This window comes from Sphaerodactylus townsendi, linkage group LG03 (genome assembly GCF_021028975.2).
Source record: "Sphaerodactylus townsendi isolate TG3544 linkage group LG03, MPM_Stown_v2.3, whole genome shotgun sequence".
NCBI lineage: Eukaryota > Metazoa > Chordata > Lepidosauria > Squamata > Sphaerodactylidae > Sphaerodactylus > Sphaerodactylus townsendi.
This window is the reverse complement of record NC_059427.1, coordinates 47,608,444-47,630,073: the sequence shown is the minus strand read 5'-3', so window position 1 is coordinate 47,630,073 and position 21,630 is coordinate 47,608,444. Positions and strand designations below refer to the sequence as shown.

General features: G+C 42.9%; 1 protein-coding gene across 5 annotated transcripts in view; it reads right to left on the bottom strand.

Annotated features, from left to right (window-relative positions):
• The window catches only part of GRIP2 (glutamate receptor interacting protein 2), a 478,246-nt gene that overhangs the window by 128,274 nt on the left and 328,342 nt on the right, over positions 1-21,630 (bottom strand). The window contains exon 1 of one of the 5 annotated variants that reach the window (XM_048488393.1): positions 16,113-16,921. The exons of the other annotated variants lie outside the window; for them this stretch is intronic. Within the exon in view, the coding sequence (XP_048344350.1) occupies positions 16,113-16,152 (40 nt within the window). The 5' untranslated portion in view covers positions 16,153-16,921. Of the gene's footprint in view, positions 1-16,112; positions 16,922-21,630 lie in introns of those variants that run through there. 5 annotated transcript variants of the gene reach the window in all.

Below are 21,630 nucleotides of genomic sequence, written 5' to 3'. Positions count from 1 at the left end.
AAATAGCTGAAGAGGGCTGAAATCCTAATCATGAAGTATAATTTCTAATAGATTTCTGCAACAGCATTAACTGTATTAGCGAGAAAAACAATCACATCCAGACACGGCCCTGTATAAAAATATTCCAGTCCAAATGGTGGTGAAACTGTCTTCCAATAAACAGTAAACAAGCTCACCTGCAGCAAAGGCATAACAGATGTGCATCAAAATACACATCTGGGAAGGTCCTGAATTCTCTTTGCCTTCTATCTCTGGGCTCAGACCTTGTCTAGTACCTACATCTACCGATCATTCACCTCTTCCCAGACTGTCCCATACCCCCACCTACGCAGATTCAACAGTTGTTTCAGTGTACCAATATTTTAAAGCAGTGGAGATGATGACAGCACTGCTGTCTGGATTAACCTCATGCCTTTTCACCTTCCAGCCTATCTGTGATGTAGTTGATTTAGTTTCCCTAAGTGATCATGACATCATATATAGCCCAACTTTCCTCCAAATCTGACTTTAAAACTCTGTCTTTGCCTTGGAGCCTCTAAAACTCTTTGGAGCCTTTAAAATTTTTAGAATGATCAAACTGATGGGGTTAAAAAAACCTGTTTAAATCTACTGCACAGGTGTTAAGAAAACCAGAAATATTTTGAGTGTCTACAATAGCTACCACCTGCTTGACTGAACTGGCAATGAGTGGGTAGAACTCTATACAAGAGGTGATAAACATGAAATACTTCAAAAGGCAGAATTTGTCTAGGAGGAATAGGAGTGAAAGACTAAGGAGGTTCTAGCACATCACACAAATGGTTTCTCTTTGGGCTCTTACAGCCTTTCACTGTACATGCAAAGCTCTGCTCAGTCTCTCTTAAATCATATGAATACTTAATTCCCCTAAAGATGATTCTCCTACTACTGTTCAGTTAAGTAGCAGTATTTTAAGAAATAAATACTGATTTATGTGAGTGGGATTATGCATCCAGGCAAAAAAAGTTATTAGGGAATGAAAAGACAAGCCACAGATGTTAGCACTTCAGAACCGATAGAAACATATGTAGATTTCAGCATGGAAACCATCCCCTGCACAATGGCCCATGGATTTTGGGGGGAACCTTTCATCCCAGCAAAAACAAAGATGTTGTCAACAGCTGTTGAAATACTGATCATATCCCTGCAGTTACAGAAGAAAAGGAGGTATCACATCTGCATGTACTTTGCAGGGCCTGGAGGGGTAGGGAGAAAGATGGAGGTACAGTACAGCCAAACAGAAGGACAACAATAACCCCACACCACTCTTTGAAAAGAGCAGTAGAGTAAGACATCCACTAGGTGCCACGAGGGGCATTTGAAAAAACCCACAGCCTGAATTGTCGTTGCATCCACCATTGTGTATGATGCAGTCTGTCAAACCCAACATGCATGGAGTTTGTTTATGCCTGTTGATAAGACAACAGTAGTTGCACTAACCCTGTTCATTTCCAAAAACTAAGATACCCATCTTGCCTTTGCACTGATTGTGATAGTTAATTCCAAAACAAGGAGAAAGGGTGGATGCTGCATTTTAGACATTACCCCACCATGATGCACTTTGGATCAGATTCTTGACCACCGAGTACATTCATGCTTTTAATCTGCATTAAATCCCAGAACAGACAGCCACTCATTCCTAGTTAACCCTCAGCTGGCAGGGCACACTACTGAGTGCAAAAAAGCAGGATAAAGTGAAACATCAACGATCAATGCATAAGGAGCTCAGGGTGACCAGGTTTCCATAGGTACAGGTTCATTATGAGATAATAAAGAATAACTAAAACTATTTTCTCTCCCTCTACTTCCCAGGAACCTCTAATTTCACTAAGCAATACAATCTCATTTACTGAAATGTCTTGAGGACAATCACATGGATAGCCAATTTCAATTCCTTTTATTTGGCTACAGAAACCTGGGGAACACACACACACTACACAATTTCAACAGATCTGAAACTAATCCAAGGTATCTGCAGTAGACACTGAGAATTATAAGGAGTGGATTTGGTGGGCTCCTAGCAGCAATGTTAAAATTCTTGGGTGCGTTACAGAGGTAGAGTTCAACTCCTTTAGTTGGGAATATTGGAGTAGCACCTATTGAAACTTTTTTTTAACCTACCCTAAATATGCCCCTAACACATCATGGAAGGCTTCTGAATTCGAGGATATTCAAACACATATTTTGCTATTTGATTTGCTATTTGCTATTTGGATCTTTATTCCAACAAAGTCCTGAAATGAAAAGGGAAATGAAAAAGTTCTAAAAGTGTCAGAGTCAGAGCTTTACTATCTAATTTATCTCTATAAGTCTCCAATATTGTGTCATTATACATCATGCTCTCAGCAGATGCGATGACCATCAGGCAATAACACAACAGATAGCTCACAGATTTCCCTGAGACAAAAACAGCATTTCTTCCAGGAAATTTAAAAAAGTTATCTATGGCTTTCACAACTTAACGTCACCCACACCCACACACCTATTTTCAACCATTCCAACTTCATCCCCTTCAGTTTACAAGACCCCTTCCATATGCTGATCAGAATGCCTGCACCTTTGAGACTCCTTTGCTAATGCTTAAGTGCAAAGCATGTGAATCTTTAACAATTTCCTGTGCACAAGAGGTTATATATTGATGTGACCATCTATCAGGCTAATCAGAACCCAGCTAAAATACACTGGCAAAACTGTTTTCATGATGGTATGGTACCAGTGCATGAAAGCAAACATTCAGACTTCTAGCCATATGCAGCTACATCCTCCATAACGCCGCACGCTGCTAAGAACAGTCCAGCCCTGTGGTGCGAATCTGAACAATATGTATCAACGGGAAGCCATGTCTATAGGACGTCAACAAAAGATCAAGACATGCCAAAAGTAAAAAATGACTGTGCCAGAAGCACCATTAGACTAAACTTCATTGAGGTCTTTGCAGCTGGTTACACATGGAAGATACAAAAGTATACTTTCCCCTACCTGATCCCCTGGCTCCTACCTACCAGTGGCCTCCTTGTACTCCAGGTACTTGCTGCCTTGCTAGCTACTGGAAACTGAACCCTGTTTAATTTATTTAAAATGTTCATGTACCACTTTTTGCCACATAATTGTCTGTGCCAAACATCCACCAATATACACATCAATGTACACAAAACTGCCTTGTACTGACCAGATCCTTGATCTCCTCAGTAAACTCTGTACTGTCTGACAGGCAGCAGCTGTCTAGGGAGTCAGGCAGAAGCCTTGCATTATCATCAACTTCCAGATGGCAAAGATTGAACCTGGGACCCTCTGCATCCCAAGGAATACTCTACCACTGAGCCATAGCCTTTGCCCTAAATGTAGACCCCAGTTATTCTATTGAAGTCAAGTTAGTCCAACCCTGCAGCCATTGAGGTTACAGAAAAATGGTCGATGTGATAGGGAAGTTCTTACAGTCTGATTTTAGAAGCTAAAAAGAGAAGGTACTAGCTGTAACTCATACAGGTAATAGAATTTCACAATCTCAGGGCCACCACCCAGAGGCACTATCGCATATTTTTGATGAGCCTCTTACAGTTCACTCATCCCGAGTACCTTAATGTCTGGGTAGGCTTGTGTTCAAGGCAGCAGCAAAGTCCTTTCGGTACCCTGGTTCCAACCCATTTGGGACAAAAACAGCAATTTGAATTAGGCTTGGAAATGAACAGGAATCCTAGGGAGTTAGATCATAACTGGTATACTATGAGCATAGTGGCTAGGGGACATATTAGCAATAAAATGACTCCCCACCACCACATATGTATCCAATAGTAAAGTATTATACAGTCATACCCTTTTAAACCCATTTGGTTAAAAGGATGTTCCTCAAGCTGGATAACAATACTGTTTACAAACTATGGCCACATTTTGGCTAGCTGAAGTTTTGAAGTATTGTAAGGCTGCCCCATGCACATGATGCATTATTATAGTCTAATCTGGATCTTGTCTGCATCACAGCTCAATTTGGCCTTCGCCTCATTCTTAACTTAATTCTACGTGCTTTAAGTGTAGCATAAATGCAACTCTTCACAACATTAGGCTGCTAATCTTTTGCCCACCCTTGGGCAGTTCAAAGAGGATTGTATGCAGGCCACACAGAGCAGACTTTGGAGCTACGTGAAAAATGTATTCAACTCGACACAAGTGAGAAGAGGGCAAACCTGTAGATGGCAGCTGGCACAGCAGGGCTGTGTAGTCATTAAAAATAGTTTTGCCTATACCATCTCTGGGTTACAATGTGTGATGTCAAATAAATCTACTAAAATCTAATTGCCTATTAAATCAGTAGCACTGCTAGAGCTGGGAATCAATAACAATAAAAGAAGCTAAAATTCAGTGGAGTTTGCACAGCTAACCCCTAGCATTGCTAGGCGACCTTGTAAAAGTCTTAACAGTGCCATCCCAAGAAGGTTATACTCTTAAGTCCAGAAAAGACAATGGGCTTAGAAGGGTGTTAACTAGGGTTAGGACTGTTCCTGGAAGCAACCTTCCTCTTGCAAAGTATATAGCTATGCTGGTTATTCGACATGTGGACAAACAATTAGCACATTAATTGAGACAACTCAATCTTTACATACTCTAAATATATTTTATAGTTCCCTTTTCAATGATGACTTTGAAGGTTTGGCTTGGCAGTACAGCACCTAAAACCCAACCCTGCAAGTATTTATTTTGGCAAAATATAAACAATATGAAGTCTATTGCCACACTGTGATGGCAACTAGCTAAAGAAAAAATTGGATCACAAAAGCAGGCCATTCGGTGGCAAAGTAGGAATAACTTCAGAATTCATTGTATGGTTTATTCCATTATACTATTTTTATTGCACTGTTTTCTAAATTTTATCGTCTTCCTTGAGTCTTAGTGATGAACACACACACAAGAGGGAAAGATTTCCCCTATTAAAAATTTTCTTTAATCTTCTCTCAAATAGGCACTCAGGCTGTTCCTTGGGCTCTCCTATTACCTCAGAAGTACGATTTTGGAGGGAAATTCAGGCTGCAGAAAGAGAGGAGGGACAGAGAAGAAACACTTCCGTACACAGCAATTGTAGACAGGATTCAAGCCTATGTTTTCACATGCTTACAGGTTCGAAGGAAACTTGTTACAACTGCAACATGCAATTTTTCTTATCAGGAAGCCCTATGACTAATTGGAGAAGACTTTTACTCATCTCAATGTACCCTGAGTTTTCTTCTCTCTCTAGGCTAAAATGACTAAGTTTTATTAAAAGGCAAGGATTGTAGTTCTCATTGGTCTAGGTGAGAAGAGACAGATTACCTGTTATGACAGGAATGGCAGATGTTTGGGGGTGGTGGTGGTGTTTGCTTTGCCCGCATCTTTTCATGAACTCGCAAGTTAAGTAGCATATCAGTTGCAAGGCATGATTAAATGTGTTCAGCACTTCATATCTTGACAAGGAAAATCACTGCCACGAGTCCATTTCAGTTACCAAAATATGCAAGGCAAATTAACAGTGATTTTTTTTAAAAAAAATACATTCCAGCCTTTCATAGTTCCCAGGTGCGGGGGCCAATTTGCTACACAGCAATTTTCACTTCTTTCTTTCTAAAGGCCCACATCTGCCAAATACGTTGGCATCCACTGATGCTAGAAAATGAATTACCCTGTGAAGCAAGTTCTTCCAGGATGAATTGAGTGAAGGGTGGGCTCATAATTGTACATTTCTGCTTTTTTAAAAAAAATCTGGGGAGATATTTTTATCTGCACCACCAGCTGAAAATGGCTGGAAGAGACACTTTTTAAAAGCCTTCATTCCCAAGCATGTAATTATCAAGTCCTTGAACAAATATATTATATACATAAAATCATTCTCTCCCACACGCATGCATTCTCTCATTTTCTTGCGTACACATGTGCCCCAGCAGTGAGAGAAGCTTATTTCAAAAACAGCAAATAAAAAGGAGGGGGAAGGTAACTTGGGAAAGATTTTCCATTCCATTTAAAGAGATGAAAGAATTCTTACAAGGTCTTGCATTTAGTGGAAGGAGTTCCACTTCAGTCTGAGAGATTAAGAATCAAGTCTTCTGGCCCTGGGCAATCACCATCCCTTATATGCTGTTCTGTAAGAGTGGGAACAGCAGGTGTCAAGGATTGCCCTCAGCGCAAATATTGCCAATGACTTTATTATTAATTGTAAGCAACACATCAGTTAACAAAACAACACTAGTAACAGATAAAATTAAAAACAAACACACACACACACACACACACACACCTTCCTTAGAAATGGTACGGCATGTGATAACCCAGTTGCCAAAACACCATTCTTGCTTGGTCTGGAATGTACTCAGATTTCATTCCTGCTCTTATATTGAGATACATATAGTGGGAAACCACATAAATGGGATGATAATGACCACGTGGAAGACTAAAGTTGCCAACTCTGGCTTGAGTCTGAGGAAGGGAAGGAGCTCAGAGGAGATGCGATGCTATTGTGTGCACCCTCTGAAACTGCCATTTCCTCCAAGGGAACTGACCTCTCTAGGCTGGGGATCAGCTGTTTCCAGAAGAACTTCAGGTTCCACCTTGCTTTTGGCATCCCTATGCCTGACACAGTAAGAGACCAAAGTAATACTGCCACCTGTGCTACTGGATTAACAGTGCAATCCTAAACCAAGTGGGAGACCCAAGTTTGCATTTCCAACCTGCCATGGAAGTTTGGGACAGCAACACACAGGCTAACCCAGGGGTAGGGAACCTGCGGCTCTCCAGATGTTCAGGAACTACAATTCCCATCAGCCTCTGTCAGCATGGCCAATTGGCCATGCTGGTAGGGGCTGATGGGAATTGTAGTTCCTGAACATCTGGAGAGCCGCAGGTTCCCTACCCCTGGGCTAACCTTTCTCACAGAATAGTGGCAAGGAGAAAATGGAGGAGATGGAAACAATATATGCCACTGTGCCCCCCACCCACCCACTGGGGAGAAATGTGGGGTATAACTAAAGTAAATAAATTACAGAGGGTATAATTATACTCCGGTCTGCACTACAAAGATCCCAGAGGCCCATGATTCTTTTTAATCCTATTCTTGTGACTCTCAGACTTTCACTATGCCTTTTTGAAAAATAGATTAAGACAGAAGCAACACATAGGGTTGGCAGACACAGCATGGCAACCAGAAGGAAAATGGGGGTATGGAGGGTAGAGGCATTATGACATCTCTTCTGGGGGAAAAGAGAAGTGACAAAAGTTCTTTCTAGGAATCACCCATGACCTTTTGTTTGTATTTTTTCCCAGAAGCTTGGCAACCCTAGCAACATTTATATATAGCAGAATTTCCCCTCTGACATTCTCCCATGGATTACTTTTGTTCCAATATGTGACAAAGAGTTGCCAAGTTTTAATTTTTTAAAAATTGCATACGGTTTCCCTTCCCACAGTAACATGAAAATCATATTTTACAGATCCAAATTTTTGGGATAGGAAATTTGTGGCCATTTGTGCTTTTTTGCAATACTGTGCTAACATGCATGCCACTGCAAGTTCATTCTTAACCAAGAACTTTAGATCCTGAATTCAAGGGAATGGAAAGAATTCTCAAAAGCACAATTTTAGGACTGCACAGTATCTTTTGCTTGTGATTTCTTTCATAATGTTGACTATATTAAACCTATATGTTTCTGCTTTTGGCTACTCATTATACCTTCCTTCACCTAAACTGGCACAAAAAAAGAAGCGGGCTTCTTTTGTGCAGTTCATCTACCCTGCAGCATCTAGTCCTTATTGAGATCAAAGGCAATCGATGTGTGACATCCTCCTTAACTGGAGTTTTGTACACTGTTTTTCTGTTACACTGTGAAGAAATGACTTCCATAATCTGAACTACTAGATAGCGTGAGAGAAGCCGCGAAGAGGATGTGCATACAAAGGTGGCATGAAGTCATTTGAGGTCCAATCCATCTAAAAGGCAACTATGCACACCTATCCCACTTTTGCAGAATCAAAATCTGAGGGTGGTGGTGGTGGTGGTACACCACTGGCGTAATGCCCACTGGGCAAGGTGGGCAGCTGCCCAGGGCATCACCTTGTGGGGGGCATCAAAATGCTGGGTTCGTTTTGGGGTATTTTAGTGGTTTTCCATTTCTGGCCTGCAGGGGGCGCAGTTTTTAGGCTAGCGGCACCAAAATTTCAGCGTATCATCAGGAGACTGTCCTTATGCTACCCCCCAAGTTTGGTGGAGTTTGGTTTAGGGAGTCCAAAGTTATGGACTCCCAAAGGGGGTGCCCCTATCCTCCATTGTTTCCAATGGGAGCTAATAGGAGATGGGGGCTACAGTTTTGAGGGTCCATAACTTTGGCCCCCCCCGAACCAAACTGCACCAAACCTGGGGGGCATCATTAGGGCAGTCTCCTGATGAGACCCTGAAAGTTTTCAGACTGTACCTTCAGAAATGTGCCCCCCCCAACCTGAAACCCCCATTGACAGCAATGCAGAAAACTCAATGCAGAAAAAAGATTCTTGGGCAAATTTCGGGATGTTCTTGCAGGGAGGGCATTCTTGGATGTATCAGCACCAAAATTTCAGGGTATCATCTGGAGTCTGTCATGATGGCACCCCCAATGTTTGGTGCAGTTTGGTTCAGGGGGGCCTGAAATTTTGGTGCTGATATGTCTAAAAGTGCACTCCCTGCAGGCACCAACGTCCTGGTGCAAAACAAAATTTGGTCGTGGTGGAGTGGCCGCCCGGGGGGGTGGGGGGAGGCATCCAACTCAGGTTTTGCCCGGGGCTACAGTTTGCCCAGGGCTGCCTCGTTACGCCCCTGTGGTACACATTTACAGCTGAAGCAGGAAACTGTATTGCTTACTTAAACAATTGCTAGAAATATCGGCTAATATCTACAAAAAAAAAGAGGTTGTGGTAAATCTTGAGGATTCATAAAAGTATTGCAAAAATCAGAATTGTGTTTCAGCTACAAAGTTATTCATGGCTCATTCGAGGATAAATGGAATCATAAAACTTATTTATTTAGATACCCATACCACATTTTTCTTCCCAGCAGGGAACACCCCCCCCCCCCCCCCCCCGGCAATTCAAGCAGCATATAAATCAGCACCAAAGCTGTTCTGGCAAAGAGACAATGCTCAGAGAAGGACAATGACCAGAAGAAAGTAGATTCCTTTCAAATGTGGTGTTGCAGGAGAGTTTTACAGATGCCATTTTTCACCAAAAAGATACATCAATGGATGCTAGATCAAAAAGCCTGAACAGCCCATAGAAGCTAAAATGACTAAACTTAGGCTATCGTCTTCTCATAGTGTGACCAAAATACAAGAGTCGCTGGAAAAGGCAATAATGCTAAGAAAAGTCAAAAGCAGCAGGCATGAGATGGATGGATCCAGTCAAGGAAGCCATGGTCTTCATTTTGCAGAACCTGAACAAGGCTGCTAATGACAGAACATTGTGGAGGTCATTAACTCATAGAGTTGTCACAAGTCAGAAGCAGAGGTATATTGGGGGGAAATGGCACCCGGGGACATCTCCTGCTCCGGATGCCCCCCCGCCTCCCAGCCCCCAACCCCACACCCTTTCCTGTGCTCAGGGTGGGGCTCGAGGGGGGGTTGGATGGGCACCGTGGTAGCTGGTTGGCTTCTGGGACAGCCTGCTGCTGTGGCGCCTGTCCAAGCCACCCTGCAGGCTGCCCCTGCCCTCCCCAGGCTCTGGAGAGGGTAGCAGTTGGCCTGTGGAGGGCAGGGCATTGAGGTGGGCAGCCCAGGAGGTGGAGTGCCATTATGGCGTCCATCTGAGTCCCCGCCTTCAAGCCCCACCCCTAAGGGCCTGGGGAGGGAAGGGGGTGGCTCGGACCGGTGTCACGTACCACCCACGGGAACAGGGGGGGTCAAATGATCCCCGGGTCGGTGCAGGGGAGGAGGGGGGTGATTTTGCGCCCCGCTGGTGCGCTCATGGTCATTTGACCTATCCCCATGGGTGGTATGCTCCTTGTCAGAAACAACTTGGTGGAATTTAACTCACAAAGTATACCTTCTCACTTGAAAGGTACGCTCTTCTTCCCAAAAAGGAAGACACAAAGGATTAGGAATGACTAATGGAACCATCTTTTGTCAAGGATTCTTACCATTCACTAATAAGTGGCAAAATATTACTTCTATGCAGTGTCAACAGGGTTAATGATAGTGACCTTTGTACAGAACCATCAGAGACAAAATGGCTTAGTAGATGGTACATTAGACACTTGAAAGCGATCTAAAGACAAGGACTCTTAAAACACTTCTTAGGTAAGAAGGAACAGAAACAAATTAACTACCCCATCATGCAAAAAGTACATTTCCCCTAGTCCTGAACTTCTCTCTCCCTGAGGAACTAGCTCCAACTGTTTTGAGTCTCCACTCAACATTTGTTCATTCTAAGCATGACTTGTTGCGTTCCCCAGTCTTGTACCTTTGATCTGACTTAAAGGGGAAACAGAACAGTTGCTGCAGGCAGAGCTATTAAATATTTTATTTGCAACAGTTATATAGCATTTTAGCAAGCCCACAGCATAACACATGCATTATCCCTGCAAGGTAGGGAGAAAGGTGAGCTAAGGTCAATGTAAAGTCTACGTGCTCCCCAGGTGGAATTTCAACAGATGTGTTGTAGAAATTCCAGGCTGGAAGATCAATAAGCTTGTGTTCCTAATTCAGATTTGGACCATGATACGACTTAGGGTTTTAGGCCTTTCCAACGCAGTGTTTTCATTATGTAAAATGCCTCAGGGAGCCACTTTTCGCCCACTGGGCAAATATATATAGACTGATGGCTACATGTTAATGGGGTGACTAGTTAATGGGGACTGTTAATGGAGTGACTAGTGGTTCCCCAGGGTCATTTTGGTTCAGGAAAATAGTATGGAGGAGGCTTAACCCTGCCCCAGCAAGCCAAACTGGGACCATGCATGCTTGGGAATTAAATTCTCAGCAGGGAACTTCAGGCACACATCTACCCCCCAAGTCACTGTAAAGATCACATGTCTGCAACTTGAGCTTTGCAACACATTAATCAATCCTGAGTTTTTAATAAGCAATAAGACTGCTTTCACATGAAGATTTTTCCCACCACTATGCAGAACCAGCCTGAGTTATTGTTTACTGAAGACAGACTGCCAGGTCTTATGACCCCTTTAAGCCATGGGGGGGGGGGGGGGGGGGGATAGCGGGATCCCTCAGTATCTGAAGGTGTATAACCTAACTGAGCAGTTAATGGTTAGAATGTCAGTCTAGATCCAATGTTCAAACAGCCATAAGGTCACCTTGAACCACAAGGGACACTGGGGTATAAATGTTTCGATCAAAAAATCAGCAAAGCTGTGATCGCTAAAAGTCAGCAAAGCTTTCTCAAAATCAAGTTATGCCAGAGTGATATTATCTCTCTTTTTGATTGAGTGACAAGCTTAGCAGATGAAGGAATGCTGTGGATGTTGAGTACTTTGATTTAAGTAAGCCCTTTGACAAGGTGTCCCATGCTATTTTTGCAAGCAAGCAAGCAAAAAAATGTGGGCTAGACAATGCTTCTGTTAGATGGATTTGTAATTGGTTGAACGGCCAAACCCAAAGGGTGCTCACCAATGGCTCATATTCATCCTGGAGAGAAGTGACTAGAGGGGTGCCACAGGGTCCTGTACTGGGCCCAGGGCGATAAAATATTTTTTATCAATGATTTGAATGATGCAATAGAGGGCATGCTAATCAAGTTTGCAGATGATACCAAATTAGGAGGAGTAGCTAACACCTCAGAGGACAGGAGCAGAATTCAAAATGACCTAGACAGGTTAGAGAGCTGGGTCAAAACTAACAAAATGAATTTCAACAGAGATAAATGTAAGATTCTACACTTAGGCAGAAAAAATGAAATGTACCGATATAGGTTGGGGGACACCTGGCTTGACAACACTACATGTGAAAGGAATCTGGGAGTCTTAGGAGATGAGGCAGCAGTGTGATGAGGCAGCCAAGAAAGCTTTAGTTTGGAGAAAAGATGTGATGAGGCAGCCAAGAAAGCTTTAGTTTGGAGAAAATAAGGTTAAGGAGTGACATGATAGCCACATTTAAATAGGGATGTCATGTTGAAGAGGGAGCAAGCTTGTTTTCTGCTGCTCCAGACACTAGGACAAAGAATAGTGGATTCAAGATACAGGAAAAGAGATTCCACCTAAACATTAGGATGAAATTCCTGACGGTAAGAGCATTTCCTTCTTTGAAGGTTTTTAAACAGAGGTTGGATGGTTAACTGTCAGGAGTACTCTGATTGTGTGTTCCTGCATAGCAGGGGGGCTTGATGGCCCTTGGAGTCTCTTCCAACTTTTTGTTTCCATGCAAGCAAATCCAGGTATTTGTTTCCATGCAAGCAAATCCAGGTATTTTAGGCAAGTCTTAGGCAACTCTCCCTCAGCTTAACCTACAACATAGGCCCCTTCTGCACACGCAAAATAATGAGTTTTCAAACCACTTTCACAACTGTTTGCAAGTGGATTTTGCCATTCCGCACAGCTTCAAAGAGCATTGAAAGCAGTTTGAAAGTGCATTATTCTGCATGTGCAGAATGAGCCATAGAGTTGTAAGAATAAGATAAGGGGAAAGAGATGATATGAAAAACCCTGAGATGATCCACTGAAGGAAAAACAATAGAAACCATGGTATCTAATTCATTACCCCAGGGAGAAGCCTAAATCTTTAAGTCTAAATCTCTCTATCCATGAAAATGGGAACCTCAGAAATATTGCCCACTCACCAGATCACTATCTCCCTAGTCAGCAAAGTGCACTATTATTCTATATTACATATGTGAAAACGATCAGGAATTAACCATCATTTCTTTGTTCCTAGTATAAACTTGTATGATGGTGTTCACATAACATTGCCCCTTTCTATATGAACCTCAAGAGTAATAATTTATTTTAGTTTGGAAATGAGAGAACTAGTTTGGTTGCTAGAATCACAATTGACCATTGCCACATAATAACTAGGATTAAAATTCACATTTTCAATACTTACACGGCATCTTTATGACATTCCAAATAAATCCTACCCGTAAGTGTGAATCCACTTGAAATGCACAAAGCATAAATAGATCTTATGGAGCTCCATTTTATGCACTCTTTAAAAAGAAGTGTAAATTTACCCCCCCCAAAAGTCAGAATAAACTACTTAAGGAGAAGGAGAGCAAATTGTTTAGATTTTGAAGAGTGACGTAAAATCCTGATTTATAACTGGAGCTATCAGAAAAAACAATTTTGGTAAATCCAGCAAAAGTCATGAATAAGGTTTTAAAAAGGCATAAGTGTGGAGGTTTTAGACTTGGCTACAAGGGAAGACAGACTTCTTGTGGAAGTGGCATTTCCAAACCTATAGCATTTCAGTCATTACTAGTCAATGAAATCCTCAAATTAAAATTAAACAAAGAAAAAATCCACATTTTGGCCTGTTATAAGATCATCAGTTGGCGACAACTGATCCAAAGACAGAGTGGAATGTTAGAGTACCCCACAGATCACATGACTCATATATCTAGTAAGGTCTTGTTCATACATTCAGAGATCTGAGGTGGACTGTATTGTCTCAGGAAGTAGGTGGAGGATAGCAGGCTCTTCTTGGATAAAAACTTACTGAAAATAGAAAAACCAGCATAGCAAGTAAAAACAGGGGCTATGCCCTTGCTATACTAGTTTTCTTTCCTTGTTGTTTATATTTTAAAAAATGTAAAACTGAAATCAACCATCAACCACCTAATTTTCCTGCATTAGTGAATCAGGCATAGGGTCAGGATCAGAATGGGAGTCATAGATGGTCCTGCCTGAAGCTCAGGATACATCATTTTCTTTAGCTGAAATATAAAACATAGATGGCATTCTGTACTTTCAGAACAGGCAGTGTCGTACACTCCTATCTCCATCTGTGTGCCTGACAATGGTTCCAGGGTACCATAGCACACTATCTTTCATAATTTACTAGGATAGGTCACCTCAGATCACGACATAAGTTCTCAAGCTCTGACATACAGATCAGCAACTGAAGGCCCTCAGAATCAAACCTAACTCCCAGTATGAAATTCAGCCCTCAGTTATCAGTTCAAAGGCAAGAAGATGATATGGTGGGTGTGGCAATGGATTTACTGGCTCTACAGACCAAAGCTCTACCTTTCTCCTCCTCACAACAAGGCCGTGAGTAAAACTAGTCAGCAAACAGGATAATAAAACTGCTGTGATTTAGTTTATTGTTTATCTTACTAGAATTCAAAGCAATTCACAACAAATTCCCCAAATCCCAGTATGTGATATATACCTTAACAGCCAGCATAAAATAGATCTAATTTACTAGAGGACATATGAAAAAGTTTTTTAAAAATCTATGCAGACAATAAACCAAGAATTGGCTCCCAGTATTCATGTTGGCAACTGGCAAAATAGACAAAGTGATATCTGTATTAGGCTTGATATTGCCAACAAAAATACTTGCAAGTTACAGCAAAAGTCTGAAATTCAGTGGATGTTGTCATTAAGATGTGAAGGCCAACAATTCAAGACTGAATGTTTGGTTGTTTACAAAATGAAAGACAAGTTGATTAACACTGGGAGACATCTCAACATGACTGCCAGAATTCACCTGAATGTGTTCCAACAACAACAAAATATGTATTTTGAGGCATAAAAATTTCTGGAAATTGTCAGAGTGGAAGTTTAGAACTAGCTTCCTTTATATTTTGTACAGCCTTCAGACTCAGTATCTGGCTTATCTGAGAAAGACCACATTGTATTACAAACCCATGTTGTGTTACAAAAGCCATGCTGCCCACTTTTTCACACATAAAAAGGCATGTTCCTTCTTTCTCTAGTAATTCATTTATACCTACACAGTCAAGCAAACTTACTAGGGAAGCGGTTTCCTCCCAAAGTGGGCAACTGATCAAATAATCATTAACCCCTTTTTGCAATATACAAGCAGGATGAAGTAGAGCAAATATGCACAAACTTTGTTTTAATGAACTAACTTTCAGAGGGCAGCAGAGGTAGAGCATTTGCAACATAGATATTTGTTCCTTTTATTCAACTAGATCAATCAGTCAGGCAGAAAATAAATCACCCTTCCAGAATTTGTAATAAACCCCTTTCACCTGGCGCAGAAGTTCTCAGAAGTATGTAAAGCAGAAAAAGAAAAACCTTCACACAGTACACTAGAAAATGAAGACACTGGCAAAATTTAGTGCAACTGCATTTTATTGTCAACCACCTTCTTCTTCCAAGCGTTTTACAATCAGGTTTTCTGGGATATATGCTCAGGCTCCAAGCCCATAACATTTTTAAAATGCCCATTAACTCCTATTTCTGGAATTGAAAAGCCTGAAATAAAAGAAGTCCTTGAACGTACACGACAAGAGAGTACCATTTGTCAGGGCTACAACAAACTTTACAGCTTGTGTATGAGTACACATGGTAAAAAGGATGCACAAAAGCCATTTGACAGGTATATACGAGCTCTACACAGGTACCTGACCTTAATGTTTAGTGTGTGAGACAGCCTTTATTAAACAGGCAATTTTCTAGCACCAGAGAGCCAGCAATGTGTTACATGAGGTAAGAATGAAAAATCATCACTGCAAGCGGCACTCTGAATCAAGATACGGAATTGGCAATCTGTCTATATTTAGCATGCTTACTTACTATACTCACACACATACGCCAGGCTCTCTCCTTCCAGTGAAAACTCAGCTTTATAGTAGCAGGAAACACCCAACTACATACAAAGCCTCCGTAAAACATGTAAGCTGTAAATGACTTCTAAGAGAGCTTAGTACAAAAAAGCATAGTTTCCAAGGTTACAAAGTCAAATTCATTATATGCAAGAGAACACCCAGAGTTGCCCACTGTACCAAAGCACAACATCTGAACTGATTTCTATTAAGGTCTTTTGTTAAGAATATTAATTGTTACCCTTCCATTAAAACTATTAATTTTTATAAACCCAAAGTTTAAAGAATCAAGTTGTCTTTGTTATTAAAAAAAAATCCGAGGAAATTAAGCGGGGGGGGGGGGGGGGGTTGTTGGAGACGGTCTCACTCACCGAAATCTGACTGCAAATCCTTTTTCAGTCCACAAAGCATGTCTGTAATTCTCTATCAAAGCATTCAGCCAACTTGCAAGAGGCGCTCCGTTCTCTCCTTTGCCTGGGCTGGCACGGGAATCACATTACAGCAGTGTCGCTCTCAGGCCGTCTCCCCCAAGAGAGCAGGCAGGCGTACGCTGCCCAAATGAGGCGCTCCTCCACTTAAAGGGAACAAAGTCCTATTGAGTCCCCTAGAGTGGCACCTAGCAAATGCTCTACTACGCAATCCACGTTAATATAACCAGACGCAGACCGGGCTCTCAAGACTCAGAATGGTCCCAATAATAATGATAAAAGAATTCGGAATACATCAGATCGCTTGAAAAATAAATAAATCCGGCAATAGCTCTACCACGCAGGCACCAGGCAGAACTCGAGCGTTAAACGCCAGCATTAAAACCAGCGGCGAGCTGGAGGAGCAGCGAGGGATCCGCACGCCGGCTGCGCCCAACCCACCACACGGCAAAGGCTGAGGCTCCACTTCCAGCGGTAGTCCAACTTAGACCACGTTGCGAGAGCAGCCATCATCCCGCATGGGAGGCGAGCCCGTCTTTTTGGCGGAGCCTTTTGTTGCTCCGGCCCGGAAATTCAGCGCGGTCCCCGGCGGGTCGGGATTTCTCGGTGGCGCATCCGAACCGGGGATCTTTCCCACGCTCAATCCAGCCGCGCGCGTTGGACAGCAGCGAACACGGGCGGCGACAATCGCCCAAGTTGCAGCAACGTTTCGGAGAGCAAAAGGAGACGGCGCCGCAGTATCGCTTTAACGCTCTCGCCTCTCTCCCACCCCCCTCCGGCAACCCGCTGCACGGCCTCTAGTACCTTTCAAAGCAATGTCAAGCCGCCAGTTGAAAAGCATTACCCGCTCTCCCTCTCACCACAGACCTGGGCGCAGGAGCTTAAAGCTGCAGCTCCACGGCCTGTCTGGCACATGTCTGGGGCTCGATGAGGAGGGCAAACACTGTGTCCAAGTTTATCCTGCCCAGTTTCTGCTCTATCAAAGTCACAGGGTTTAAACTACAGAAAAGATGCCCAAGTTCAAAATGTACACACTCCACAAAAAAGGGGTGAGGGGGTGGGAGTGGGACAGGAATGCTTGCAGGGTTACCAAACAATAGCCATCCTGAGCTCAAACTATTGGGGCTTTACTCATGACCAAACCACACCCACCCACCCACCAGAATAGCCTTCTAAAATAACAGCTGGGGTTGTCACAAAAGGATTCATCCCAGGTCCCATCTCTAATTTGAGTAATACCTTAAGTAGAAGGGAGGCTTTAAATGAGTGAGACTCCTATGCCAACAAGGGTACAGGAGCTCAAGGTGGCAAGTGTGGATTTAAAGTTTGACAACCAAGCCTGCTAATCATGTTCATGAACACATTCTTGGAAGCCTCTCCTTCAAGAAGTGCCCGCAGTCTTCTTTAGACTGTAAACATTGCATTCTTCACAGACTTCCCTCTGTGATACACCTCTGAAGATGCCAGCCACAGATGCTGGCGAAACGTTAGGAACAAGATCCACCGGACCATGGCCCCACAGCCCGGATAACCCACCCCAACCAACTGCATTCTTTATTCAACACCAGTCACTGGTTCCATCTTGGATGTGCCATGGCCATGAAAAAAGGGGTGGGAAGAAGCTTTTTGGCATTATTAATGAAATTCGTACCTTCTTTTCACCCTCCACAAAGAGATGGGCAGTTCTAAAATCATTTTACAACCTCAGTAAAAAAAGTACCTAAATATTTGTCAAACACTAGGTGGAAAACACATGGAAAAGCTACAGAAGCTGTTTTGGAAAGTTACAGTGGTATCACTGATGCCCTCAGTCAATTGTACTCTGTTGTTAATGGGAAAGGTGGAACCAGGTTTCAAGAGAACAATCTTTTGCAGAAATTGGAACAACTGGAATTTGTGTTGATTACACAGTTTTGGACATTTTCACAGGGTCAGCAAAACCATTCATAAATCAGAACTTTTATTGAGTATTAGTGCAAGTTTGTACAGTTCACTTCAAGACTTTTAAACAAAATTAGGGAAGATTTTGAGGTGCATGAGCATTAAGCAAAAGTGACCTTGCCAAATGTTAACTACAAAACTGTCACAAGGAGACAAAGAGAAGGAAACAGCAAAGGAAATGATGGAAGTGCGCCTGGTTCCGCTGCTTAGGTGAACTTTCTTCAAGAGAATAGTTCAGGATTAAACCCTTCATTCCTATACTAGAAGCACTTGAAGCCATCTTAAGAAGAAAAGCACAGTGATATTAAACAAATGTTTTCCTTTCTTGCTAATCTGACAGCAATTAAGAAATTGTTGTCAGCAAGAAATTAAGCAAGGTGTTGAACTGTTGATGAAAGTACTCCCAGAAGATATTGACATGAAGTTTACCGATGAACTTTTGCACTCTCACTTTTACATGAGACAAAGCCATAGGCCTACAGAAGAGCACTCTCCATTTCATTCAGACCGTTATCTATCTATCTATCTATCTATCTATCTATCTATCTATCTATCTATCTATCTATCTATCTATCTATCTATCTATCTATCTATCTATCTATCTATCTATCATCTATCATCTATCATCTATCATCTATCTATCTACCTACCTACCTACCTACCTACCTACCTACCTACCTACCTACCTACCTACCTACCTACCTACCTACCTACCTACCTACCTACCTACCTACCTACCTACCTACCTACCTACCTACCTACCTACCTACCTACCTACCTACCTACCTACCTACCTACCTACTTACTTACTTACTTACTTACTAGCGGGCCCGGCCATGCGTTGCTGTGGCAATTGTCCTTCTCATCACAGTCCGCAACCCACACAGATGTCCATGCAGGTTCAATGATCCCCAGCATAGCCTTTTGGGGTGGTCAAATGGAATCCCTCTTTCCCTTTCCAATGCACATTGTTATATGGTGCTGTCTTGTTTTTTTAGTATAAGGTAATCCTTCCCATTCCACAATGGAACTGTCCAGAATGTGAATCCCATTGTCCATGAGGCTGGTTGACACGCACAGTTCTGGCGTGGATAAGGCAGAACGGGGCAAGCAGGCTATCCCAGTCAGGCAGCAGAGGCAGGGTGGTGAGGCGCTCAGATCGAGGCCAGCTCTCTGGGTTCTTAAAGGGCCATGTGCAAAAGAAGCAGAGTCGGTAGTGTTGGTTCGCCCCCACCCCATGGATTTTCTTAGAAGAAAAAGGCAAACTCCAGCTCGCTTTTAGTAAAAGAGAGCTGTGGCGAATATGGGTGAGGAAGTGGGTAAGTGGTGGTTGGATGTGAGGGAGGGCAGAGTGAGGTGTGTGAGGATGAGCTGGATGTGTGTTGTGTGGTAGCAGTGGGTGAGGCACAGAGAGTGAAAGTTACCTGCGTGTGGGGGGGGAACCCCACCTGACGTTCACACGGCAAAGTGTGTATGTGTTTCATTTCCACTCGTATTACCTGACAGTATTACCTATTGGGTGCTGTGTGGTTTCCGGGCTGTATGGCCGTGTTCTAGCAGCATTCTCACCTGAGTATTACCTATTTACTGTTTTACCTATTTACCTATTTTACCTATTTTCCTATTTACTGTTTCCACTGCTCATCTCTGCCCATCTGCGCGAACATTCTGAGCCCTCATCCCAAGCCCTCAGGCCACAGACAGACATGCTGCACGAACATTCTAAGGGTGACAGTTAAACACAAACAGCTTCACAGCCTGGTGCGCCAAGAAAAAGACATTTTACCTGGCTCAGGTATGGACTTTCAGTGGTTTGAAGGTCTGATTACCTGCCCGCAACAGGGAGGGATGTCCTGTGAAAATTTGGGGGCGATCCGTCCAGCAGCTTCAGAGGGAGACCATCAGGAACAAACACACTGTTAGATTTTTATATATATAGAAGATAAGTGAATTCCACTCACTGACTCACTTGCCAACGGAATTCAAAAACCGCTGAACCTACGCACTTGAAATTTGGCATGCTGGCTTCTCATGTGCCCGAGGCACTCAATAAGAAAGGATTTTCAAAAATATTGAATCCAACTGGAGATATTAGCTATTTACTGTTTTTCCTATTCATCTCTGCCTATCTGCCTGAACATTCCGTGTGTGTTAGTTGAGCACCAAGGCACTTCAGCTGGCTTCCCAGTTCCTCTGATGAGTCACTCACTCTAACAGTGATTGGTACTCCGCATTTACATCTACAGCTTCCTGTCACAGGACTTTTCAGTGATGGCCACGTTGCTGCTCTAACTCCACTATCCCCATCGATCAGCTGTGGTACTGCCCACCAAACAACAGGCATGCTTGATCCACTGGTGCGATGAATTAAATACACAAAGCAACCTACACATTGCATTACACACAGACAGCGCCAGAAAGCTGCTGCAAAATATGCAAAACCCACCCCGCCACTCCACAGGCACACTGCGAGGAAACAAGCTACATGTCACCCCTCAGTTCACAAACACACTGTACAGAACTATACTGACAATCACCCTGACATTCACAGAGACACCGCTCTCACCAACACGTAGCAAACCACAGGTGCCCTGTTATCCAACAGCAACCTGTTCCTTCTGCTGCAACCGCTACAGGGGGACTCAACAAATTCATGCAGACGCTGTGATCACCAACACGTAGCGATTCACAGGGGCCCTGTCTAACACCACGCTCCTCAGCACGTAGGAACCTGTTCCTTCTGCTGAAACTGCTAAAGGGAGAACATACTCCACTGCTGCGCCACCTGCCTTCTAACACAGCACTCCTCAACACATAGGCTGTGCTGAAGCATGCGCACTGTCACTCTGAAATTCACACGCAGCCTGTGCGGGAGCATGCTGAATGTCACCCTCAGGACAACAGACAAGTGAAAGAGAGTAATTTCATGCCAACATTCAAAGTGCCCGGACAGGTCTACCACAGGACAGGAAGCCTCAAACCGGGACTCCAGCACCATGACTGCACCATGGCTCACACAGGAGGTATCGAGGCCCTAAGTAGGACACTCCAAGATATTACTGGCCACAACCGTCTTACGGGTGGAGTTCTTTGCATTTCTTATGGGTGGGGTATTTGCATTTCTGCGTTCTGCTTTTCTCAATTCCCCATAGCAAAGCGCGGGCACCCTGCTAGTCAAATTATATATAAGGAAAAATTCAGATGACCTTCCCCAATGTGGAAGCAATCTTGTGCCATTTCTTAGCTTAATGATCACTAACTGCTCAGATCTTTTTCAAAACTCAAAAGAATTAATAATGAATTATGGGTCACAATGTCTCAAGAGAGGTTGTCCGCACTGGTCATTCTGTGCATTGCAAGTGACAAATTTGGACAAACAAATTTTGACGAGCTTTTAAATGATTTTGCTATGAGAAAGGCTAGGGGGAAAAACTTTTTAGTCTTAATATATTTGATGATTGTAGTTTATTTCTTAATATGTCTTTTAAAACAGGCTATTCAATTACAGCATATAGCAGGA